Below are 26,840 nucleotides of genomic sequence, written 5' to 3'. Positions count from 1 at the left end.
CTATATTTAACTCTTTGAGGAATCTCCACACAGTTTTCCAGAGTGGCTGCACCAGTTCACATTCCCACCAACAGTGTAAGAGTGTTCCCCTTTCTCCGCATCCTCTCCAACATTTGTTGTTTCCTGCCTTGTTAATTTTCCCCATTCTCAGTGGTGTGAGGTGGTATCTCATTGTGGTTTTGATTTGTATTTCCCTGATGGCAAGTGATGCAGAGCATTTTCTCATGTGCTTGTTGGCCATGTCTATGTATTTCTCTGTGAGATTTCTCTTCATGTCTTTTGCGCATTTCATGATTGGATTGTTTGTTTCTTTGCTTGTAGTGTTTTTTTCCAATGGAATGCTACCCAGTGATAAAAAGGAACAAACTAGAGTGCCTGGGTAGCTCAGTTGGTTAAGTGACTGACTTTTTTTTTAATCTCTTTTTTTTTTATTGCAGTTCAATTTGCCAACATATAGCATAACACCCCGTGCTCATCCCATCAATTGCCCCCTCAGTGCCCATCACCCAGTCACCCCCACCCCTCGCCCACCTCCCTTTCCACAACCCCTTGTTCCTTTCCCACCAGAGTTAGGAGTCTCTCATGTTCTGTCTCCCTCTCTGATATTTCCCACTCATTTTCTCCTTTCCCCTTTATTCCCTTTCACTATTTTTTATATTCCCCAAATGAATGAGACCATATAATGTTTGTCCTTCTCCGATTGACTTATTTCACTCAGCGTAATACCCTCCAGTTCCATCCACATCGAAGCAAATGGTGGGTATTTGTCGTTTCTAATGGCTGAGTAATATTCCATTGGATACATAGACCACATCTTCTTTATCCATTCATCTTTTGATGGACACCGAGGCTCCTTCTTGATCTCAGTTCAGGTCTTGATCCCCAGGCTGTGAGTTCAAGGCCACCATTGGGCTTCATACTGGGCATGTAGCCCACTTAAAAACAAAAACAAAAAAAGAGCTATAGTTACCTGTTAACACACAGATAAATTTCCAACAGAGTGAAAGAAGAAACATGTCACTTGCGTGTAATTATAAAAGATTTTAAAATAAGTAACATTAATCCATGGCCTCACAAATCAAAATAGCAGTGACTTTCTGTTTTTCAGTGATGTCAGGAATGCTCCTATATGGGGGGCTTTGCACTGGATATTTCTCTGTCTTAAATGCTCTTCTCATGGATAATCCTGGGCTTGCATCCCAATGACCAGATTTTTTTCTCAGTGGCCTTTAATTAAAAGTAAATATTAAGAGTACAGTTTTCTCTCCACTCTACAATCTCATCATTTTGAATGGTTTTATTTAACAATAATCACCACATGAAATATTGTTTACTTATTCACCGATATTCTATTTCCTCCAGGCACACACATATCCTGGAATAAAACTAACTAGGGATAAAGATTTTTTAAAATTAATTTTACTGTTCATTCTCCGTGCTTTCAACAATAATCAGCACAAAATAATTGGTCAAAGCTAGCTGTTGATGGACAAAAGAAAGTCCCAGGAGATTTGCAGAGGAAAATAATGCCTTGTGAAAATGTTTGGATTAAGGGCAAGAGTGGCTGAGCAGTTTCAGCATCAAGTAGAAGATGGAGAATTTGGGATTCCCTGGAATTTTTAGCTAACAGGAACTAGATTTATGGATAATATACAGGAATTAGTCAATTACATGTGTTAAAAATAAAATCAGTATTTCTATTCATTTTTAAGCCTTTGAAAATTAAGACTTATTTTTTATTTATTTTTGTTTATTGTTCTTATGTATATATATTTACTTTTTAAAGTTATATTCAACTTAATTAACATATAGTGTATTATTAGTTTCAGAGGTAGAATTTAGTGATTTATTAGTTGCATCTAATAACCAGTGCTCATTACATCAAGTGTCCTCTTTAATGCCCATCACCTAGTTACCCCATCCCCCTTCCCCCATGCACCTCCCCTTCAGGAACCTCCAGTTTGTTTCCTATAGTTAAGGGTTTCTTATGGTTTGTCTCTCTGTTTTCACCTTATTTTTCCTTTCCTTCCTTTCACCTCTGTTTTGTTTCTTAAATTCCACACATGAGTGAAATCATATGGTATTCATCTTTCTCTGCTGACCTATTTCACTTAGCATAGTACACTCTAGCTTCACGCACGGCATTGCAAATGGCAAGATTTCATTTTTTTGATAGCTGGGTAATAAATATATCTCACATCTTCCTTATCCATTCATCTGTCAATGAACATATGGGCTCTTTCCATATTTTGGCTATGGTGGACATTACTGCTATAAACATTGGGGTGCAAGTGCCCCTTTGAATCACTGTTTGTATCCTTTGGATAAATACCCAGTAGTGCAATTTCTGGTTGTAGGGTAGCTCTATTTTTACCTTTTTGAGGAACCACCATACTGTCTTCCAGAGTGGCTGCACCAATTTGCATGCACTGTAATGTGAACTATGGATCTTGATTGATTAAAGATGTGTTAGTGTAGGTTAATCAGTTGTAAGAAATGCACCACTGTGGTGGGCAATGTTGATAATGAGGGTAGCTATGCCTGTGTGGGGGAAGGGTAATATGGAAAATCTCTGTACCTTCCCTTCAACTTTGCTGTGAATCTAAAAATGCTTTTTAAAACCAATTTAATTTAAAAGTTCCCCCTTTTTCTCTTTCATACTTAAGTTCCTGCTCTTATGTTTTACATTTGCAAATAGTGAACCAGTAAAACCCTAGGTCCCCACCCTCACCCCAATAAAAGCAGAACACCAGGCCCATGCTCACGCTCTATCTCTGTGGGCCCAGGTGTGCTGTGTGCTTTCCAGGACCTGTGAGCAGAATTTTTTTTTTTTAATGTTTGTCCTTCTCTGATTGACTTACTTCACTCAGCATAATACCCTCCAGTTCCATCCATGCTGAAGCAAATAGTGGGTATTTGTCGTTTCTAATGGCTGAGTAATATTCCATTGTATCATAGACCACCTCTTCTGTAGCCATTCATTTTTCAATGGACACCGAGGCTCCTTCTACACTTTGGCTACTGTGGACATTGCTGCTATAAACATTGGGGTGCAAGTGTCCTGCTGTTTCACTGCATTTGTATCTTTGGGGTAAATTCCCAGCAGTGCAATTGCTGGGTCATAGGGTAGCTTTATTTTTAACTCTTTGAGGAGCATCCACACAGTTTTCCAGAGTGGCTTTACCAGTTCACATTCCCACCAACAGTGCAAGAGGGTTCCGCTTTCTCCACATCCTCTCCAACATTTGTTGTTTTCTGTCTTGTTAATTTTCCCCATTCTCACTGGTGTGAGGTGGTATCTCATTGTGGTTTTGATTTGTATTTCCCTGATGGCCAGTGATACGGAGCATTTTTCTCATGTGCATGTTGGCCATGTCTATGTCTTCCTCTGTGAGATTTCTGTTCATGTCTTTTGCCCATTTCATTACTGGATTGTTTTTAAAGATTTTATTTATATTCATGAGAGACATACAGAAAGAGGCAGAGACTTAGGCAGAGGGAGAAGCAGGCTCCCTGCAGGGAGCCCGATGTGGGACTTGATCCTGGATCCTGGGATCAGGACCTGAGCTGAAGGCAGATGCTCAACCGCAGAGCCACCCAGGTGTACCCAGAACATTTTTAAAAAGCAGACTCTATGCCCAGCACGGATCACAATGTGGGGCTGGAACTCACAACCATGAGACCAAGACCTGAGCTGAGATCAAGAGACAGATGCTCGGGGATCCCTGGGTGGCTCACCTGTTTGGCGCCTGCCTTTGGCCCAGGGCATGATCCCAGAGTCCTGGAATCGAGTCCCGCGTCAGGCTCCTGGCATGGAGCCTGGTTCTCCCTACTCCTGTATCTCTGCCTCTCTCTCTCTATGTCTATCATAAATAAATAAATAAATCTTAAAAAAAAAAGAGTCAGATGCTCAACCAGCTGAGCCACCCCCACAGTGTCCCAATACATTTTTTCAATTTCCTGATGGTTATTGCTGAGGGTGTCTTGCAACTATAGTAAGAACCACAAGGACTGATACAGTCACAACATTGGCAAAAGATATGCTGGGACTGGCACAAAAAACATGTATCCGGGATCCCTGGGTGGCGCAGCGGTTTGGCGCCTCCCTTTGGCCCAGGGCGCGATCCTGGAGACCCGGGATCGAGTCCCACGTCGGGCTCCCGGTGCATGGAGCCTGCTTCTCCCTCTGCCTATGTCTCTGCCTCTCTCTCTCTCTCTCTCTCTCTCTCTGTGACTATCATAAATAAATAAATAAAAATTAAGAAAAAACATGTATCCATATTTATGGTATTATACAGAGTATTTTCGCTGCCTTCAAAATCCTTTGTGCTCCACTTTCCTTTTACTCCCACTCCATCCCATGGTCACCACTTATCTTTTATTCCATGTTCATAGTTTTGCCTTTTCTAAAATTTCATGTAGTTGGAATCATACAGTATGTAGCTTCTTTCACATAAACTTCTTTCCCTTAGAAATGAACAAGGGGTGGTAGAAAGGGAGGTGGGCGGGGTTGGGGTGACTGGGTGATGGGCACTGAGGGGGGCAATTGATGTGATGAGCACTGGGTATTATGCTATATGTTGGCAAATTGAACTCCAATAAAAAAAAAGCTTCTTTCCCTTAGTAATATATATTTAAGATTCCTCTATATCTTTTTATGGCTTGATAGCTCATTTCTTTTAAGTACAGAATAATATTCCATTGTCTGGACACATTGCAGTTTATTTATCCATTCACCTACTGAAGGCTGCCTTAGCTCCTTCCTGTTACTTTACTGATTGCTGCTTGTGGCTAAATTTGAATACCTCTTGTTTCCATTTCTGTAGTGTCTTCAGCTTCATGGAACAAGGAAACCAAACCCAAATTTCTGAATTTATCCCCCTGGGCCTCTCAGAAGAGGCAAAGCTGCAGCCTCTCTTATTTTGGCTGCTTCTGTCCATGTACCTGGTCACCTTCAGTGGGAACCTGCTCATCATCCTGGCCATCTGCTCAGACTCCTGCCTCCACACCCTCATGTACTTCTTCCTCCACAATATGTCCTTTGGTGACATCTGTTTCACCTCTGCCACCATCTCCTAGATGCCACTGAACATCCAGTCACAGAGCAAAGTGATCACCTACTAAGGCTGCCTCAGCCAGATGTATTTTTTCATGCTGTTTGGAGTATTAGACAATTTCCTCTTGACAGTGATGGCCTATAATAGGTTTGTGGCCATCTGTCACCCCCCCTGCACTACATGCCATCACGAACCCCAAGTTTTGTGGTGTCCTGCTTCTGGCATGCTGGTTATTGAGTGTCATAGACTCTCTATTTCATGTCTTAATTATTTTATGACTTTCTTTTTGCACAGAGTTGAAAATCCTTCACTTTTTCTGTGAACCTAAGCAGGTGATCCAACTTGTTTGTTCTGACACCTTCCTCATTGACTCCATGATATATCTTGCAAGTGGACTTCTGGAGGCTCTTCTACTCATTGGTACCCTCTTCTCTTACTCTAGAATCATAACTCACATTATGAAAATTTTATCTTTTGGGGGAACTATAAAGCATTCTCCACATGTGGGTCTGACTGCTCAGTTGTTTCCTTATTGTATGGTACAGGCTTTGGGGTATATCTTAGTTCTGCTACTTTGCAAAACTCCAGGGCAAATGCCATAGCCTTGGTGATGTACACGTGGTCACACCCATGCTGAACCCCTTCATGTATGGTCTGAGGACAGAGACATAAAGAAGGTCCTAAGAAGGTTCTTTAGCCAAGAGACATTCTTTCCATAGAAGGGTCTTTTGTTTCAAGATGAAAACTTGAGTAACAGAGCTCAAAATTCTAAAAGACCTAAATCATGATGTTTGTATCAGTTCATAGGAAAATAATCTGCAATTTATCTTTTTTCATATTTCAGTCTCTTTAATTTTTCATACACAAGATGCAATTATTTATTTTGCATTTCTTTTAAAAATATTTAGAGCTCTCATTAAATTCCAAAGCATGGATTTTTAGGATCAAATTAAGAATACAGAAAATTGGGTAATTATAATGTGTTAGGAAGAGCCAGAAGAATATATGTGGAATGCTACCTCCCTCAGATGAAAGCAGCTATCCTTTAAAGTATTCTGTTTGGAAAGAAAAATCATTTAACATATCAGAATTTATATACTGGTTTCCAGGGATTTCTGCCAATCCATCTCTGAAAGAGAGCACATCTACAACAGCAGAGGCACCTGGAACCCTGTGTGATGAAATTTACAATAATCCACATTCAATGCAGTATCTAATTTTCCCCTGCACAGTCCAAAAAAGTAAGTGTATAAGTAATAGAGATGACAACTCATGATTTTTCAGGCACTGATGCTGTCCTTCTTGATGCTTCCTCCAGGGATGCATTATTACTTTTTTTTTTTTTAGTGTTCTGGTAGGCAGCAACACTGTCTGCTGTTTTCCCTCAGCACCTCCTGCCATAATAGACCTTTCACAGATCATAAAAGCCATGCAGATAGTCTGCCTATTGTCAGTTAAGTCTTTGTAATGATGCACCCCAGAAATTAGGCAGTAATAGCAGGATATACTTATGCACCTCACCTGAGCTTTGTGAGACAGAGTATGATGAATGTCGCATCATCTGATCCCAGAAACCTCCACTTGAATTTGTAGGCCATCATGGTAATTTCCTATTACAAGGTTCACAGTTTTTTAGGTAAAAGTCCACAGATGCCTTGGAACACTAGTATTTAGATAAACGTTTAAGGAGCTCTTTCAGGGGCACCTGGGTGACTCAGTGGCTGAATGTCTGCCTTCAGCTCAGGGTGTGATCCTGGGGTCCTGGGATCGAGTCCCACATCGGGCTCCCCATGGGGAGCCTGTTTCTCCCTCTGCCTGTGTGTCTGCCTCTCTGTGTGTCTCTTGTGAATAAATGAAATAAAATATTTTGCAAATTGAGCAAGATGAGAGTAATTATACCATAGAAACTGGCAAATGCTACAAGTAAGTGCTCTACTTTGTTCCATTTTTCTTATTTTTTTCCTTCCTTTCTCCTTTATTTCTTTTCTTTTGAAAGAGAGCTCTTTTTTTTTTTTTCTAAGAAAAGGCTCTCCCTGTGCAGAGCCTGATACAGGACTCGATCCCAGGACCCTTGATCATGACCTGAGCCAAAGGCAGATGCTCAACCACCTAGGTGACCCTCAATTTCTTAAAAAAATTGTATTTATTAAAGAGAGAGAGAGAGACAGAGAGAGAGAGAGAGAGAGAGAGAGAGAGAGATTTGGGGGAGGAGCAGAGGGAGAGAGAGAGAGAGAGTATCTTAAATATGGTCTACGCTGATCTCATAACCCTGAGATCATGACCTGAGCCAAAACCAAGAGTCAGTTGCTTAATCAACTGAGCCACCCAGGTGCTCATCATATTGCCCAGTTTCAAGCTACCAACTTTAGTTCAGACCGCAGTCCTCTTGGGTCATTATAAGCTGGCTAGCACCATCACCCCAGGGTCTTTGGGTTGAGTTTGCAGGGAAACATAAAGTTTTGTTGTTGTTTTAGAGTCTTCAGGAGTGATCCATTGAGTGGATCAGGAGTGACCCATTGCTTGATCCATCAGTTAAAGATCTGCGGGTCAGTGAACTGACTCAGATCTGAGAGTCAAGTAGAGATTAGGACCCATTATTGTGATGACTCAGGTCATGATTTTCTTCATTAGAATTAGAGTTTTTTGTTACTTGTTTTTGTTTTGTATTGTTTTGTTTTGTTTAGTTCTCAGATTGGATGGATCTTTAGTAAGCTTCCCATCTTTTTTGTTTCATGGAGACACCATTAGGTATTTGCCATTTCAAGGAATCCCTGTGGCTATCGCAATTTAGATGTGAATAATTAACTCTTACATACACTTTCAACTCCATACCTCAGATGTTTTGAACTGCTGACATGGCCTCTGCCAGTTCAGGAAGGGCTGATCGCAGGACAAATCCATTTCAGTTTGTGCATGTCCATGGTAACTCTGTCCTACAGGAGAAAAGCTCTGTAGAGCTTCACAAGGAGCCATTACAGTCTTAACCCAGTTATTTCTCAGTGTTCTTATGAATTTTATGTTCTCTTAACCCCATTTTGGGTATCCATTAGGGTTGGGGTATTGAATCCACAAGATAAATCTGTCACCATGCCCTTGTCTCCTTGTACTTTGGATTCCTTCCTCTACATCATATGAAGCTATTTATGGTACTGACATTCTTTAGAGTATGCCAATCTTTTTTTATAATGCTTTTTTTGTTATGATTTAAAACATTTTGAAGTATTAAGTTATGTGGCATTAAGTACTTTCTCCCTATTATGCACCCACAGCCCCTATCCATTTCCAGAACTTTCTCATCACCTCAAATGGACCATCTGTCTCCATGAAACACTAACTCTCCATTGTCCCTCAGCCTAGCCTCTGACTCCTGCAATCTTACCTTCTCTCTTTAGAACTGAGTAGTCAAAGCACATCATATAGATATGATCCTTTTGTGGTCCTTTTGTGTCTGGCTTCTTTCAGTTAGCATAAGGTTTGCAAGGTTCATTCATGTTGTACCACGTGCCAGAATTCTATTCTTCTTACAGGCTGAAAGATGTTCCACACTTTATTCATCTGTGATTTTTTTTGATGGATATTGGGGTTGTGTCCACATTTTGGCGACTGTAAATAAAGCTTTATGACAATTGGTGTACAAATATCTGTTTTAGTCATGGCTTTAAATTTCTTTGGGTCACATAAGTAGGTACAAACCCCAAAGTGAAACTAAAGATCATATGATAATTCCATGTTTCAGTTTTTGAGGAACTGGCATACTGTTTCCTATAGCAGCTGTGCCACTTTTTATCTCATCAGCAAAGCACCACGTTACAATTTCCCCATGTCCTCACCAACACTTTTTTTTTTCCTGTTTTAGCTTTGAAAATAGCCATCCTAGTGCATGTGAAGTGGTGTTACTTTATGGATTTGATTTGCATTTCCCTAAAGATCAGCCATGTTACCCATCTTTCATGTGCTAGCCATTCCTTTATCTTTTTTTTTGGAGAAATGTCTATTTGGGTCCATTGCCTGTTTTTTTTTTTTTCACCACTAATTTCATTTTTAAATTTATTTTAAAATTTAAATTCTGGTTTAGTTAACATACAGTATAATATTAGTTTCAGATGTACAATATAGTGATTCAACATTTCCATAAAACACTCATTGATCATCAAGACTAGTGCCCTCCTTAATCCTCATCACCTATTTCCACTATCCCCTTCCCACCTCCCCTCTGATAACCACCAGATTGTTCTCAATAGTGAAGAATCTATTTTTGGTTTGTCTCTCTCTTTTATTTTCCCTTTGCTTGTTTGTTTTTGTTTTTTAAATTGTACATATGAGTGAAATCACATGATATTTGTCATTCTCTGACTGACATGTTTCACCTAGAATAATACCCTCTAGCTCCATCCACATCACTGCAAGTGGCAAGATTTTATTCTTTTCTGTGGCTGGGTAATATCCCATATTGTGTATATAGATACCACATCTTCTTTATCCACTTATGTATCACTGGACATTTGGGCTGCTTATTTATTTTGGCTCTCATAGATAAGGTTGCAGCAAACATAGAAGAGCATGGATCTCTTTCAATTAGTGTTTTTGTACTTTGGGGGTAATAACCCAATATGCTGTGTGATTTTTAAAAAATTTAAATAGAATTAGCCAACATTTAGTACATCATTAGGTTCAGATGTAGAAAATTTCTTTTGGTTGTCTGATTTTTGAGGCTAGGGCTTCTAGTACTATGTTGAACAACAGTGATGAGAGTGGGCATCCCTGCCATGTTTCTGACCTTAGAGGAATAGCTCTCAGTTTTTCTCAGTGTAAGCTGCTCTATGTGGTTTTTGCTCCCTGAAGTCTTTTTGTGCCATTTCAGAGGATTGGGGAAAAATGGTGGTGCCCCAATCTCCTGCCCCAGAGCTGAAATATTGAGGTCCCCACTCTTCAGTGCACCATTGGGTAAAAGCAATCAATCACTTCTGTGTGCACTAAACTCCCCAGACTCCTGTGGTGAGCACCTGAGTCAATCTCCACTGGGGAAGGAGGGGGATCCCATCTCAGTTCTTCCACTTGCTGGGCCTTTGCTCTTGGAGTGATTGCCCACTCATATTGCAGTTTGTGTATATGGCAACATCGAGCTGAGAACCCAGTCCCTTCTTTGCTGATTGTGGCCTGCTTCCTCAGTCCAGTGCTTGGAAACCCTGCCACACTCAGGCACCCTCATTCTTTTTGTGACCCCAGGGATCCTGAGACCACATTGTCCTGCCTAGGACTCTGCCACACTTTATCACCTGAGCACCTTTTAGGTTGGGATATGCCTCACTGGAGCAGACTTCTAGAAGTTCTGATGATGTGCTCTGCTGCTGGAGGGCTGCCTCCCCTCGTGGTTTATCTTCCAATATATCCCCTCAGAATCACTTCTCTGCACCTCCTACCTTGCAAAAACTGGTCACTTTTATATTTGTAGAATTGCAGCAACTCTTTCCATAGATTTCAGGTTGAATTCACAGGTGTTCAGAATGATGAGATAGGTATCTAACTGAATTCAAGGGACCAAATGAAACATGGGTCCCCTGCTCTTCAGCCATCTTCCCTCCTCTACCCAGTAATGTGATTACCGGATCATAAGGCAGTTATATTTTTAGCTTTTTGAGGAACCTCCATAGTGTTTCCATAGTGTCAGCATCTGTTTCCATTCCCAACTACAGTGAAAGAAAGTTCTCTTTTCTCCAAAACATCACCAACAGTTGTTGTTTCTTTTTAAAAATTCTTTTAAAATGTAGCACTGGGTGTTATTCTGTATGTTGGCAAATTGAACACCAATAAAAATAAATTTATTATTAAAAAAATAAAATGTACACCTAAAACTAATATTACACTGTAGGTTAAATAACTAGAATTTAAATAAAAGAATTGCCATTTGAAAATTGAGTTGTTTGGTTTTTGTGCTGTGGAATTTTTGTACATTTACTGGATATTAATCTATTGCCAGGTATGTGGTTTGCCAATCTTTTCTCCACTTGTGGGTTCTTTTCACTTGAGTAATAGTACTTTTGATGTACAGATAGTTTTAATTTTGCTGAAGAATTTATTTTTCTTCTGGTTGCCTGTGTCTTTGGTGCTATATCCAGAAAATCTTGGTCAAATCCATTGTGTTGAGATACACCTCAGTGCTTTCTTCTAGTCCTTACAGTTTTTTTTTCTTGTGGTTAGATCTATGATCGATTCGAAGTCATGTTTGTAGATGGTGGATGGAAGGGTTGCCTTCATGTTTTTGCAGGTTATATCCTGGTTTCCCATCACTGTTTCTTGGGAAATTTGTCTATTTACCATTGAAGTGTCCTGGCACTTTTGTCAAAAACCATTTCACCCTGTAAACTGAATTTATTTCTGCCCTCCCCCTTTTCCAGTGATTTATATTTCTGTTTTTGTTGTTGCTATTGAAAATGGATAGTTAAAAGTATAATGTGGTAACTCTGAATATCACCTCCCTAGCAATTTTTTATTGAAGTGTAACTTACATACAGTGTTCTTTTAGCTTCAGGTGTACAATGTCATGATTCATCAATCCCATATGTTGTTCAGTGCTTATCAAGATAAGTCTAGTTTTAATCCCCTTCATCCATCTCACTCATCACCCATTCAACTGTGAGCTCCTCAGGAGAAGGAACCTTGTCTTACACTTTTCTTCATTCTTCATTACACTTTTCATGTAGCTGAGTTACTATCGTATCCTCAAGGCTGCATAAATGTTTGTAAGATGCATAAAGAAGCAAATGGTTGAGTGATGTGAAACGGACATTGTATACAATGAAAAAGAAGGAAGAAGCAGGAGAACAGAAGAAGCGTTCTGGGGCCTGGGGAAATCCATGATCATGAGCAAACAGAAGGGGTTCCTGATGATTGAGGGCACATAGAATCTCTAATTCAAGTCAAGAATTGGATGCTTATTAGGGGTACTCAGACTTATTAGTGAGATTCTCTAAAGAGCAGAGACCTCCTTGTGGGATAAAGAGTGTAATGAGATAAGAGACAATCATGCAATGGCCAGATTGTGTCTCAATACCAACCATGGGACCAGTTTGCATTCTATGTTTAAGTCCTAGCTCCACAGCACCAAGTGTCCTAAGGGGAAGCAAAACAAAAGAATATCTCATTAATGAGACTCATGGGAATTCAGCCTCTACATCTACAGAAGTTGAAAGTCTCTGCTGTACTTACTGAATCTCTTCTAATCTCAGGTGATCTGAGAAATAACTGTGTTTTCCAGACCCTTCATGAGTGGGGCAATGTCTCTTCCTTTCCTGTGGGCATGACTTTCAAGTTCATCAATCATCCATGGGAGTAACTGGGTCAGTGATCTCCTGCTCCTCTGTGATAATATCTGGGTGAGCCACAACGTCTTCACAAGTGTTGGGGACATGTGTTATGGTAGGAGGGATGCTTCTATCCTAGTTATTTTGGGGGCATTAACAAAGGACAATAAGTAAAGGAAGGTTTACTAATACTGTGTCTTGCCCAGTAAAGCTTTGATTCTCTGGGTACACGAAATCATCTTTCCCTGATCTGTCTTGTCCAGAGTGGTGCTTAATGATAGGATGTCATTCATCAACAGTATTTTCTCTATTTTATTGCTTGTTTTTTCATTGTTGAGAGTGTCTGCTTGTTGTTATTCAACCATTTGTTATTGCAGTCATAGGCACTATCATTTATTCTGGGCTTTAATAAATGACTAAGACGTTGTTTCTTCTCTCAAGGTACTCACTGTGTAAATGGAGTGAGAGATGTAAAAATAAAAAAATTGTGATATCGTGAGATTGCACTGAAATCTGTGGAGTATCCAAAAATGTTGACTCTTTATTTTAATTTTTTTCAAACGGTTGACTCTTTCATGGGAGTTGGTGAAGGCTTCACACACAAGCTTATAATCATACTGAAGGAGGTGTTTGAGTCCTTCCAAGGGGGATAAGGAATGTGAACAATCCAGGAAGAAACAGCAGAGGAGGAAATGTAGAGATTAAGTAAAACGGAAGTTGTGCTGAGATTAGAATCCCCTTTTACTGATCTGAACAACAATCAGTAGCAGGGAATGCAAAATGAATCAGCATGAGCCTGGCCTTGTAGGAAACAGTCAGAATAACACAGAATGGAGTGTTTTTGGCTACAGGGCTGACATTTAATTCTGAAATTAAAGTGAAGAGTAAGTGCAGATTTTAAAGGTCAGGGACAGCTATGAATAGGCCTGCTCTATGGAAAAGTGACCCAGGTTATTGTGAGGAACAAATAATTGCTGTGTTCAGAGTGTGAGGGGGGACATTGAGGGATAGAAATAACACCATGAGTGTGAGATGGGAGTCCAGTGATGGGTCCCTGATGTATGGACATCATAGGTACAAAAATTCACATGATTTTTTTCATTATTACATTTTAAAAAAGATTTTATTTATTTATTTATTTATTCATAAGAGACATAGACAGAGAGAGGCAGAGACACAGGCAGAGAAAGAGGCAGGCTCCATACAGGAAGCCTGATGTGGGACTTGATCCCAGGACTCCAGGACCATGCCCTGAGCCAAAGGCAGATGCTCAACCACTGAGCCACCCAGGCATCCCCACTCATTATTACATTTTTACTAGAAACTAGAACAGACATTTTCTCTTCATCATTTGTATGAATTAATTAATACTACAAACAATGTCAGACATATTAAAGTCATCATTTTATTGAAATCTTACAAAAACTATGAATTTGGTATCACTCCTTAATATTATGAATGGAAGGTGTCCTGATAGTAGTGATCCTGCTTATAGAAAACATATAGTGGAGCCTAGGTACCTGCTTAGAGCTCAGTGTTTCCAAAGATTTTTGTGTTTCATTAATAATTTTGAGATTAAGCAACTTTAGTCCTTGTAGTTATACATTTATCAAAAGTCTTTTTACTGAGATAATTCTCATAAGTTCCCTTCCCTGTTTCTGCCTAGGAACACATACTATCTGTTATACATATTATGTGTAATCCTCATATTTGCTCAACTTCCACACCCAGCAACTTTTTTCTCAGGCTTCCCTTGTTCTTGAAGAATTGATAGCTTTGAGGAGTACTGGTAAGGTGTTCTGTAAAATGATCTTCTTTTGGACATGCCATATTACTCTTTTCTTGCTGAGTAGACTAGGACTATGGATGTTGGACAGGAAGACCAGATAAGTAAACTGCCATGTCCATCTTACAACATCAGGGGTACACCCTGTCAACGTGACTGACCCTCATTGGTGTTGATATTGGTGTCCTCACTGTCATGAAGTTTGCCAGATTTCTCCACCGTGGTTACTCAGTCCCTCTTCTTTCCCTACTGTAGTCTTGTAGGGGCTTTCCATGTGCAGCCCCATTCCTAAGGAGTAGGAGTTATCTTCCACCTCCTGGAGAGTAGAATACCTATGTACATCGTTGGTATTCTTTTGCCCTCTAGTGTGTGTCTTCTCTATTTATTTTCCCCTTATTTACATTGGTGTATACTCCTTGATATTGATTATATAGTCTGCATTATAACCTGATACTAATTCATTTTACTGCACAGATTGCTCCTGCTTTGGCAATGGAGAGCTCCTTCAATCAGCTGATTTGTCCCTTTGGCATGTCCCTATCATTCTTGGCTTTTTGGTGGTAATATATCATTACTATCTACAGTAAAATATGCTTCAGCTTCTTGTATTTCCCTCCTGAGTCCTAGAACCAGTGATTCCTGAAAGGAGTCCTTTTTTATTTTATTGGCTCATGGGATGAGAACCAAGATCTGGGTGTTAGATGTTCTAATTGTTACCAGGGCCTCTATATTCCCTCCACTCACTGGCAGAGTGTGTATCACTCTGTGTATTTGCAGACAGCTATGCATGTATCTATATAACTGTCTTTATCCATGTTAAGCTAAAACAAGTTCATACTGAATGCTCCAACTCTCTTTTATTTTTCATTTTTTAGAAAGATTATTTATTTGCTTGAGAGACATTGAGAAATAGAGAGCAAGAGAGAGAACAAAGAGGGAGAGGGAGAAGTAGACTCCCTGTTGAGCAGAGAGCCTGATGTGTGTCTCAATCCCAGGACCCTGAGTCAAGACCTGAGATGAAGTAAGACACTTAAAAAAAGGTTTTATTTATTTATTCATGAGAAACACACACAGAGAGACAGACAGAGACATAGGCAGGGGAGAAGCAGTCTCTCCATGCAGAGCATGGTGTGGGACTCAATGAACCGTAGGATCATGTCCTGAGAGGAAGGCAAATGCTTAATTACTGAGCCACCCAAATGCCCCTGAAGGCAGACACTTAACTGGCTGAGCCACTCAGATGCCCCTCCAATTTTCCTTTAAGAACCATATGATCCTCTCAATAGATGCAGAGAAAGCATTTGACAAAATATAGCATCCATTCCTGATCAAAACTCTTAAAAAAAAAAACTCTTCAAAGTGTAAGAATAGAGGGAACATTCCTCAGCATCTTAAAAGCCATCTACAAAAAGTCCACAGCAAATATCATTCTCAATGGGGAAACACTGGGAGCCTTTCCCCTAAGATTGGGAACGAGACAGGGATGTCCACTCTCACCACTGCTATTCAACATAGTACTAGAAGTCCTAGCCTCAGCAATCAGACAACAAGAAGAAATAAAAGACATTCAAATTGGCAAAGAAGAAGTCAAATTCTCCCTCTTCGCCGATGACATGATACTGCACATAGAAAACCCAAAAGACTCCACCCCAACCAAGATTGCTAGAACTCGGGATCCCTGGGTGGCGCAGTGGTTTGGCGCCTGCCTTTGGCCCAGGGCGCGATCCTGGAGACCCGGGATCGAATCCCACGTCGGGCTCCCCGTGCATGGAGCCTGCTTCTCCCTCTGCCTGTGTCTCTGCCTCTCTCTCTCTCTGTGACTATCATAAAAAATTAAATAAAAAATTAAAAAAAATTTGCTATAAAGATTGCTAGAACTCATACAGCAGTTCGTCAGTGTGGCAGGATACAAAATCAGTGCCCAGAAATCAGTGGCATTTCTATACACTAACATGAGATTGAAGAAAGAGAAATTAAGGAGTCAATCCCATTTACAATTGCACCCAAAAACATAAGATACCTAGGAATAAACCTAACCAAAGAGGTAAAGGATCTATACCCTAAAAACTACAGAACACTTCTGAAAGAAATTGAGGAAGACACAAAGAGATGGAAAAATATTCCATGCTCACAGATTGGAAGAATTAATATTGTGAAAATGTCAATGTTACCCAGGACAATTTACACATTTAATGCAATCCTTATCAAAATATCACAGACTTTCTTCAGAGAGTTGGAACAAATCATCTTAAGATTTGTGTGGAATCAGAAAAGACCCTGGATAGTCAGGGGAATATTTAAAAAGAAAACCAGAGCTGAGGGCACCACAATGTTGTACTACACATCACAGGTTGTATTACAAAGCTGTGTTAATCAATACAGTGTGGTACTGGCACACATAGATCAATGGAACAGAATAGAGAATCCAGAAGAGGACCCTCAACTTTATGGTCAACTAATATTCAACAAAACAGGAAAGACTATTCACTGGAAAAAAGACAGTCTTTTCAATAAATGGTGCTGGGAAATTTGGACATCCACATGCAGAAGAATGAAACTAGACCATTCTCTTACACCATACACAAAGATAAGCTAGAATGATCATTCCAGCCTCTCCACCTTGCTCACCTGTAAAGTCCTACACCAAATGGCCCACCATTTACTCTCTGTTTCTTTATATGTTCAATTTCATTCACATGTGTGAAAGTATCAATACTGGTTACAGTACCCTCTGCAATACACTTTTATCAACTAGATAGGGTGCTTCTGAGCAAGTTCTTTCATCTCCTGTTTTACAGATTCCACTCAGTTCCCATATCCTGTATTTCTGCACTTTCCCCCCTATCTTCTGCACTGCACTGAAATTAAATGCAATTGTAATACAGTTAGTTTTTTTTTTTCCCACACAGTGCACTCCATTCTGGGATTCCCTTAGTCATCTGAGTTTTGTGTTTGTATTGATCTATATTTGTAACACTGCTGAATCTGTTTCTTAGGCAATCAGGTTTTTTGTTTTTAATGGCATCTTATTTTTTTTACATATTTTTTAAGTTGGGGTTCAATTTGCCAACATATAGCACAACACCCAGTGCTCATCCCATCAAGTGTCCCCCCCTCAGTGCCCGTCACCCAGTCATCTTATTTTTTAAGATAAGATCACCTTTTTTTGTGAACTTCTTCCTTTCTATATTGATGACTTTTATTTCCCTTCTGTTTTTTTCTTTTCACCTTCTCCTTCCCCCCCTTCCTCCCCCTCCTTCTTCTCTCAGCTAATTGCTCTGTTGAACTTGCGATGCCATGTGTGTAAAAGGTATGAAAGCAGAAATGTTTGTCTTGTTTTTATCTTAGGGATAACTTTTAGCCTTTCACTATAGAGAATAATGTTAGAGGTGGGTTTTCATATATGACCTATATCATGATGAGGAAGTTTCCGTCTGTTCTTAGTTTCTTCAATGTTACTATTATGAAAGAATGCTGAATTTTGTCAATTTTTTTTCTGCAGCAGTTGAGTTAATTATACACTTGCCTCCCTATCTGTTAATGTGTTGTATTACAGAGAGGGGTTTTTATAAGTCAAGCCATCCTTTCCTTCAAGGAACGAATCCCACTTGGTAATGATGCATAACCCTTTTATTTTTTTAATGTTAAATTCAATTACCCAACATATAATACATCATTAGTTTCTAATGTAGTGTTCAATAATTCAGTTGTGTATAACACCCAGTGCTCATCACATCATGTGTCCTCCTTAATGTACATCACCCAGTTACCTCATTCCCGCCCTCCTCTCCAGCAATCTAATGATATTCTCATTCTTTGATGAATTCCCATTCAGTTTTTCCTCCCTTACCCTATGATCCTCTGCACTGTTTCTTATATTCCACATACGAGTGACATTATATGATAAGTAACTTTCTCTGATTGACTTATTTTGCTCAGTTTAATACTCTCCAGTTCTATCCATGTGAATGTAAATGGTAAGATTTTATCCTTTCTGATGACTGAATAATATTCCATTTATTCTTTCTTATGGCTGAGTAATATTCTATCTTCATCCATTCATATGTTGATGGACATCTCAGCTCTTTCCACAGTTTGGCTATTGTGGACATTGCTGCTATAAGCATTGGGATGCAGGTGCCCCTTCGGATCACTATATTTGCATCTTTAGGGTAAACACCTAGTAGTGCAATTGCTGGGTCATAGGGTAGATCTATTTTTGTTTCTTGAGGAACCGCCAAACAGTTTTCCAGAGTGACTGTACCAGCTTGCATTCTGGCCAAAAGTATTAGAGGGTTCCCTTTTCTCCACATCCTCACCAACATTTGTTGTTTCTTATCTCATCTCTTCTGCCCATTTCTTGGCTGGAGTCATTGTTTTTTGGGTGTTGAGTTTATAAGCCCCTGATAGATCTTGGATACTAGTCTTTTATCTGATATGTCATTTGAAAATATCTTCTCTCATTCTGTAGGTTGTCTTTTGGTTTGTCAACTGCTTCCTTTGCTGTGCAGAAGCATTTTGCCTTGATGAAGTGTCAATAGTTCATTTTTGCTTCTGTTTGCCTTGACTTTGGAGACATGTCTAGCCAGAAGTTGCTGTGGCCAAGGTCAAAGAGGTTGCTGCCTGTGTTCTTCTCCAGGGTTTTGATGGATTCCTGTCTCACATTTAGGCCTTTCATCTATTTTGAGTTTATCTTTGTGTATGGTGTAAGAGATTGGTCCAGTTTCATTCTTCTGCTCATGGCTGTCCAATTTTCCAAGCACCACTTATTGAAGAGATTGTCCTTTTTCCATTGGATATTCTTTCCTGCTTTGCTGAAGATTATTGATCACAGAATTGAGGTCCATTTCTGGATTCTCTGTTCTGTTCCACTGAACTATGTGTCCATTTCTGTGCCAGTACCACACTGTCTTGATGATTACAGCTTTGTAACAGAGTTTGTACCCACAGTGTGATGTCCCCAGCTTTGGTTTTCCTTTTCAACATTCCTTTGGTATTTGGGGTTTTTTGTGGTTTGATTATGTAAAATTTATGCTGTTGTAGACATCATATATAATATATACATATAAAAATGACAGTGTCCATTGCCTTAGGATGTTTCCAAAGAAGCAGAAGGCTTTAACCACCTCTTTCTTCTTCTACATCCAACACCTGTTCTTGTTGCATTACACACTCTGCTCCAGCTTTCTCTTTGATGATGCCCAATGGTTTGGGTAAGGGGGTTTGCACAGGCTATTTCCCTGCCTTGATTGTTCTTTTCAAAGTTATCGACATGGTTCATGAATCCACTGCTCTCAGCTTTCTTGCTCAAAAGCATCTTATCAGAGAGGATACAATGGAAAGTTTTCTTTTCACTTTTTGTCTGCATTGTTTTGCATTATTTTACTTATTAGTGGTGACCACCACTTGAAACATCTTTTACTCATTCATTAATATTCTATTGCTCCCTCTGACACACACATATTTAGGTTCAATCTTGTTAAGGTCAAACACACATCACTACTTTATACAATATTTTTAACCATACTTACCACAAGGTATTTGTTGAATGAATAAAACAACTCTTAGGGAATGTATAGAGAAAAACATTGCCCTTGGGTAAATGTTTTGATTCAGGACAAGGATTATTAATCATTTTTAGCCTCATTGGAAACATGGAGCATTTGGGATTCCCTGAAATTTTCAACTAAATATTCTGGATTGGTAGGAAATGTATAAGAATTAATGAATAAAGCAAGTTGAAAACACAAATTGCAACATTTCTTTTTTTTTTTTTGCAACATTTCTTTTAATTCTGTGATCACCGCTTGTGCCCTCAGAAAGCTTTTGTCTCTGTTCCAGCCATGTTCAGCAGTTACATGGAACAAAGAAATCAAAGCCGTGTTTCACAATTTATCCTCCTGGGACTTTCAGAGGTGGGAGAACTACAGCCACTGCTCTTTTGGCTGTTCTTGTCCATGTACCTGATCACCTTCAGTGGGAACCTGCTCATCATCCTGGCCATTATCATGGACTCCCACCTCCACACACCCATGTACTTCTTCCTCTCCAACCTGTCCTTTGTAGACATCTGTTTCACCTCTACCACCATCCCCAAGATGCTGCTGAACATCCAGACACAGAGCAAAGTGATCACCTATGAAGGCTGCCTCAGCCAGATGTATTTTTTCATGCTGTTTGGAGGATTAGACAACTTTCTCTTGACAGTGATGGCCTATGACCGGTTTGTGGCCATCTGTCACCCCCTATACTACATGATCATCATGAACCCCAAGTTCTGTGGCATCCTGCTTCTGGCATGCTGGTTATTGAGTGTTATGGACTCTCTATTACATGACTTAATGGTTTTCCAATTGTCTTTCTGTACACAGTTAGAAATCCCTCACTTTTTCTGTGAACTTAAACAGATGATCCAACTTGCTTGCTCTGATACCTTCCTCAATAACCTGGCAATTTATCTTGCAAGTGGACTTCTGGGGGTTCTTCCACTCATTGGTATCCTTTTCTCTTATTCTAGAATTGTAGCTTCCATTTTGAAAATTTCATCTTCTGGGGGCAAGTATAAAGCATTTTCCACGTGTGGGTCTCACCTCTCGGTCGTTTCCTTATTCTATGGTACAGGTTTTGGGGTGTATCTTAGTTCTGCTGCTTTGCAAAACTCCAGAGCAAGTGCCATAGCCTCGGTGATGTACACAGTGGTCACGCCCATGCTGAACCCCTTTATCTATGGTCTGAGGAACAGAGACTTAAAGCAGGCCCTAAGAAAACTCTTTAGCTGAGAGACATTCTTTGCATAGAAGAATCTTTTGTTTCAAGATAAAGATGTAAGTAACAGGGCTCAAAACCCTAGAAGACCTAGATCATGATATTTGTATTTTAGAAAGACAGCCTGTAACATAACTATCTATAGCATTCGGTCTCTTTTTTTTTTTTTCACACACAATGATCAACTATTTATTTTTATTTCATTTTCAAGTTTTTATTTAAATTCTAGTTAGTTAACAGATAGTGAAGTATTAGATTCAGGATAGAATTTAGTGATTCATCACTTATGTACAACTCCTAGTGCTCATCACAACAGAAGCCCTTTTAATGCCCATCACTCATCTATCCTGTCCTATCCTATCCTATCTTATCCTATCCACTTATTCTCTAACAACCTTGTTTGTTTCCCACTGTTAAGAGTCTATTTTATGGTCTATTTCCTCAAAATTGTTTTAAAAAGATTTATTTCCAGAGTGGCTGCACCATTTCACATTCCCACCAACAGTGTAAGAGGGTTCCCTTTTCTCCGCATTCTCTCCAATATTTGTGGTTTCCTGCCTTGTTAATTTTCCCCATTCTCACTGGTGTGAGGTAGTATCTCATTGTGGTTTTGATTTGTATTTCCCTGATGGCAAGTGATGCAGAGCATTTTCTCATGTGCGTGTTGGCCATGTCTATGTCTTCCTCTGTGAGATTTCTCTTCATGTCTTTTGCCCATTTCATGATTGGATTGTTTGTTTCTTCGGTGTTGAGTTTAATAAGTTCTTTATAGATCTTGGAAACTAGTGGAATATTACTCAGCTATTAGAAATGACAAATACCCACCATTTGCTCCAACGTGGATGGAACTGGAGGGTATTATGCTGAGTGAAATGAGTCAATTGATGAAGGACGAACATTATATGTTCTCATTCATTTGGGAAATATAAATAATAGTGAAAGGGAATGGAAGGGAAGGGAGAAGAAATGGGTAGGAAATATCAGAAAGGGAGACAGAACATGAAGACTCCTAACTCTGGGAAATGAACTAGGAGTGGTGGAAGGGGAGGAGGGCGGGGGGTGGGGGTGAATGGGTGACGGGCACTGAGGGGGGCACTTGACGGGATGAGCACTGGGTGTTATTCTGTATGTTGGCAAATTGAACACCAATAAAAAATAAATTTATTATTAAAAAAGATTATTTATTTATTTATTTATTTATTTATTTATTTATTTATTATTTCAGAGAGAGAGAGAGAGAGAGTGAGAGAGTGAGAGAGAGTTAGCGCGAGGGGGTAGGGCAGAGGGAGAAGGACAGAGAATCTCCAGAAGACTCCAGGTGAGCATGGAACCCAATGCTGGGCTCAATCTCATTACCCTGAGATCACAACCCTGGGCTGAAACCAAGAGTTGGACACTTAACTGACTGTGCCATCCAGGTGTTCCTATTTCTTGAAATTTTTTTGATATCTTATTAAATCCACTGCATGGATTTCTACAGCAGATAAATAGTACAGGTAATTGGGTACTTATAATGTTAGGAAGAGCCGGAGGAATAAATGTGGTATACTTCCTCCCTTAGATGAAAGGAGCCATTCCTTAGAATATCTGCTCTGGGAGAAAATCCATTTAACATAGTAGAGGCTATGTATGTACCAGTTTCCAGGGTTTTCTGTCAATCCATCCCAGAAAGAGAGCAAATCTGCAACAGCAGAGGCATCTGGAACCCTGTGTGATGAAGTTTATAATAATTCACATCCACTATGCAATATATAATTTTCCCTTGCACAGATAAAAACATAAATTGTGTAGGTAATAGAAACAACTCCTGAATTTTCAGACTGATGTGTCATTTATGGTGCTTACTCCGAGGATGCATTATTACTTTTCATTTAGTATTTTTGTAGGCAGCAACACTATCTGGTGATTTCCCTCAACACCTCCTGCCACAATAGGCCTTTCACAGATAATAAAATCAATGTGAATAGTCTGCCTATGGCCTTAAGTCTTTGTAATGATACATCCCAGAAATTAGGCAATAATAGCAGGATATCCTTATGGATCTCACTTGTGCTTTATGAGTTGAGTAAGATGAATGTATCCTCATCACCTGACCCTAGAAGCCCCCATTTGGATTTGTAGGCCATCATGGTAATCTCCTATTACCTGGTTCACAGTTTTCCAGGTAAAAGTCCACAGGTCCCTTTGAACACTAGTGTTTAGTTAAATGTTTAAGGAACTCTCTCTCTCAAAAGAAAACACAAAGAAAGAAATGAAAGCATGAAGAAAGGAAGAAAATAAGATAAAGGGGGAAAAAACCAAGAGTACTTACTTGTAGCACTTGTCGGTTTCCATGGTGTAATTACTCTCATCTTGCTCAATTTCTTTTTTTTATTTTTTTAGATTTTTATTTATTTATTTTTTATGATAGTCACACAGACAGAGAGAGAGAGAGAGAGAGGCAGAGGGAGAAGCAGGCTCCATGCACCGGAAGCCCGACGTGGGATTTGATCCCGGGTCTCCAGGATGGCTCCCTGGGCCAAAGGCAGGCGCTAAACCGCTGCGCCACCCAGGGATCCCTCTTTTTTAAAAATATTTATTTATTTATAATAGACAGAGGGAGAGACACCAGGGGAGAGGGGCAGAGAGAGAAGGAGTGGGAGTGGGTGAGAGAATCTTAAGCAGGCTCCATGCTGATCTCACCACCCTGAGATCATGACCTGAGCTGAAATTGAATTGTTTGCTTAACCAATTGCCCCACACAGGCAACCTCATCTTGCTCAATTTCAAGCAATCAATTTTAGTTCAGAGCACAGTCCTCATGGGCCATTTTAAGCTGGCTAACACCATCACTTCAGCTTCTTTGAGTTGGGTTTGGAGGAAAATGTAACTTATTTGTTGCCATTTGAGAGTCTTCACTCAGGGGTAACTGGTTCCATAAATCTAGGATCTGGGCCTGTGAGATTATGACCCTTCACTGTAGTAACTCAGGTCAAGTTTTTCTTCATGAGAATTAGATTTTCTTAAAATTTTTTTTATTGTTTTGTTTACTAAAATTGGATGGACCCTTAATAAGCTGCCCATCATTTCTGTTTCATAGAGCCACTATGTGGAATTTGCCATTTTGAGAAATCCCTGTGGATCATACAATTTAGATGTGAATTATGAACTCTTACATGAACTCTGAATACCATACCTTAGATGGTTTTGGACTGCTGATGTGGCCCTTGCCAGTTCAGGATGGGTTCACCTCAGGACAAATTCATTTCAATTTGATCATGTCCATGGGAATTGTATCATATAGGGTTGTACAACTCTGTAGAGTTTGTCAAGGAAGACATTACAGCCTCACCAAAGTATTTCTCAATGTCCTTATGTTGAATTTTATGTCCCCTGAACCCTTATTCTGGGTATACTTTGGTGTTGAGGTATTGAATCACACAACATAAACCATTACAATGTCCTTATGTCCTGTACTTTGGATTCTTTCCTCTATATCATATGAGGATATCATTGACACTGACAGTCTTTTAGAGTATGCCAATCATTTTTAATCCTTTTTTTTGTCAAGGTAAAATATATATAACATTTATTGTTTTAAACACTTTGAAGTATTCGGTTATGTGGCATTAAAGATTTTCTCCCCATCATGCAAGCACAGCCTCTATCCGTCTTCAGAAGTTTCTCATCATCTAAAACTGAACCTTTGTCCCCATGAAACACTCACTCCCCATTGTTCCCCAGTTCAGACTGGCTCCCGCCATCCTGCTTTCTCTCACTAAAACAGAGTCCTCTAGGTACCTCATTTGGTTGCAGTGGTATAATATTTGTCCTTTTGTGACTGGCTTCTTTCACTTAGCCTAGTGTTTGCAAGGTTCACTCATGTTGTAGCCTGTACCAGAGTTTCATTTGTTTTACAGGCTGAATGATTTTTCACTGTATGTGCTGCGCTTGTTCATCTGTGATTTTATTGATGGACATTCAGGCTATCTCCACATTTTAGCTACTGTAAATAAAATTTTATAAAAGTTGGTGTACAAATATCTGTTATAGTCACTGCTATAAATTCTTTGGGGGCTATAAGTAGGCATATACCCTGAAGTGAAACTACTGGATCATATGATAATTCTGTTTCAATTTTTGAGGAACTGGCACACTGTATCCTGTTGCAGCTGTGCCACTTCTTATTTTCATCAGCAAAGCACCACAGGGTTCCAATTTCCCCACATCCTTGCCAAATTTTATTTTCTGTTTTAGATTTGAAGTTAGCCATCCTAGTGTGTGTGAGGTGGTGTCACATTATGGTTTTGGTTTGCATTTCCTTAATGATTAGTGATATTGTGCATCTTTCATGTGCTAATTAGCCATTCCTATATCTTCTTTGGAAAAAGGTCTATTCCTGTCCTTTGGCTGTTTATTTTTTCTCACCGTGGGTTTTGTTTTTTAAATTTTAATTTTAGTTAACATACAGTGTAATATTCATTTCAGGTGTATAATACAGTGATTCAGCACTTCCATACAATAGCCTGTGCTCCTCACAAATGCCTCATAAACCTCATCATCTATTTTGCCCATCCCCTCTCATCTTCCCTCTGTTGACCATCGGTGTGTTCTATGTAGTTGAGACTGCTTCTTGTTTGTCTCTGTCTCTCTCTCTTTTTTTTTTTACCTTGGCATACTTGTATTGTTTCTTAAATTCTACATATGAGTGAAATTATATGGTATTTGTCCTTCTCTGACTGACTTATTTTGCTTAGCATAATGCCTCTAGTTCCATCCATGTCATTGCAAATGGCAAGATGTCATTATTTTTGATGGCTGAGTAATATTCCATTATAAATATACCACGTTTTATCCTGGAGTCCTGGGATCGAGCCCCACATTGGGCTCCCTGCTTGGAGCCTGCTTCTCCCTCTGCCTGTGTGTCTTCCTCCCTTTCTCTCTCTGTGTGTGTCTCTCATGAATAAATAAATAAAATCTTAAAAAAATAAAAAATACCACATTTTCTTTATTCATTCATCTGTTGATGGACATCTAGGCCCTTTCTATAGTTTGGCTATCGTGGACATTGTTGCTATAAACATTGGGGTGCATGTGTCCCTTTGAATCATTATGTTTGTATCCTTTGGATAAATACTTAGAAGTGCAATCGCTGGGTTGTAGGGTAGTTCTATTTTTTAACTTTTTGAGGAACCTCCATACTGTTTTCCAGAGTGGCTGCATCAGTTTGCATTCTTACCACAATGTAAGAGTGTTCCCATTTCTCTGCATGCTCACCATATCTGTGGTTTACTGAGTTGTTAATTTTAGCCATTCTGACTGATGTAAGGTGGTATCTCATTGTGGTTTTGATTTGTATTTATGAGTGATGATCAGGAGAGATGTTGAGCATTTTTTCATGTGTCGACCATTTGTATGTCTTTCTTACAGAAAAGTCTATTCATGTCTTCTGCCTATTTCTTCACTGGATTATTATTATTATTATTATTTTTTATTTATTTATGATAGAGAGAGAGAGAGGCAGAGACATAGGCAGAGGGAGAAGCAGGCTCCATGCACTGGGAGCCCGACGTGGGATTCGATCCCGGGTCTCCAGGATCGCGCCCTGGGCCAAAGGCAGGCGCTAAACCGCTGCGCCACCCAGGGATCCCTATTATTATTATTATTATTATTATTATTATTATTATTTTGGTGTTGAGTTTGATAGGTTCTTACAGATTTTGGATACTAGCTCTTTTTCTGATAAGTCATTTGCAAATAGCTTCTCTCAGTCTGTAGGTTGCCTTTTAGTTTTGTTGACTGTTTTCTTGGCTGTATAAAAGCTTTTTTATCCTGATGAAGTAACTATAGTTCATTTTTGCTTTTATTTCCCTTGCCTTTGGAGACATGTCTTTTTTTTATTTAAAATTTTTATTTACTTATGAGAGAGAGAGAGAGAGAGAGAGAGAGAGA

General features: G+C 39.5%; 1 protein-coding gene and 1 pseudogene across 1 annotated transcript; both read left to right on the top strand.

Moving 5' to 3' along the window:
- Nucleotides 1-4,839: 4,839 nt before the first annotated feature.
- Nucleotides 4,840-5,694, top strand: LOC129522196 (olfactory receptor 7C1-like; annotated as a pseudogene).
- Nucleotides 5,695-20,002: 14,308 nt separating this feature from the next.
- Nucleotides 20,003-20,923, top strand: LOC129521992 (olfactory receptor 7C1-like). Its single transcript, XM_055343990.1, has one exon. It carries the CDS (start codon nt 20,003-20,005, stop codon nt 20,921-20,923), a length of 921 nt encoding a protein of 306 aa, XP_055199965.1.
- Nucleotides 20,924-26,840: the final 5,917 nt, after the last annotated feature.

This window comes from Nyctereutes procyonoides, unplaced genomic scaffold, assembly GCF_905146905.1.
Source record: "Nyctereutes procyonoides isolate TBG_1078 unplaced genomic scaffold, NYPRO_anot_genome, whole genome shotgun sequence".
NCBI lineage: Eukaryota > Metazoa > Chordata > Mammalia > Carnivora > Canidae > Nyctereutes > Nyctereutes procyonoides.
This window is presented reverse-complemented; position numbering and strand designations above follow the sequence as displayed.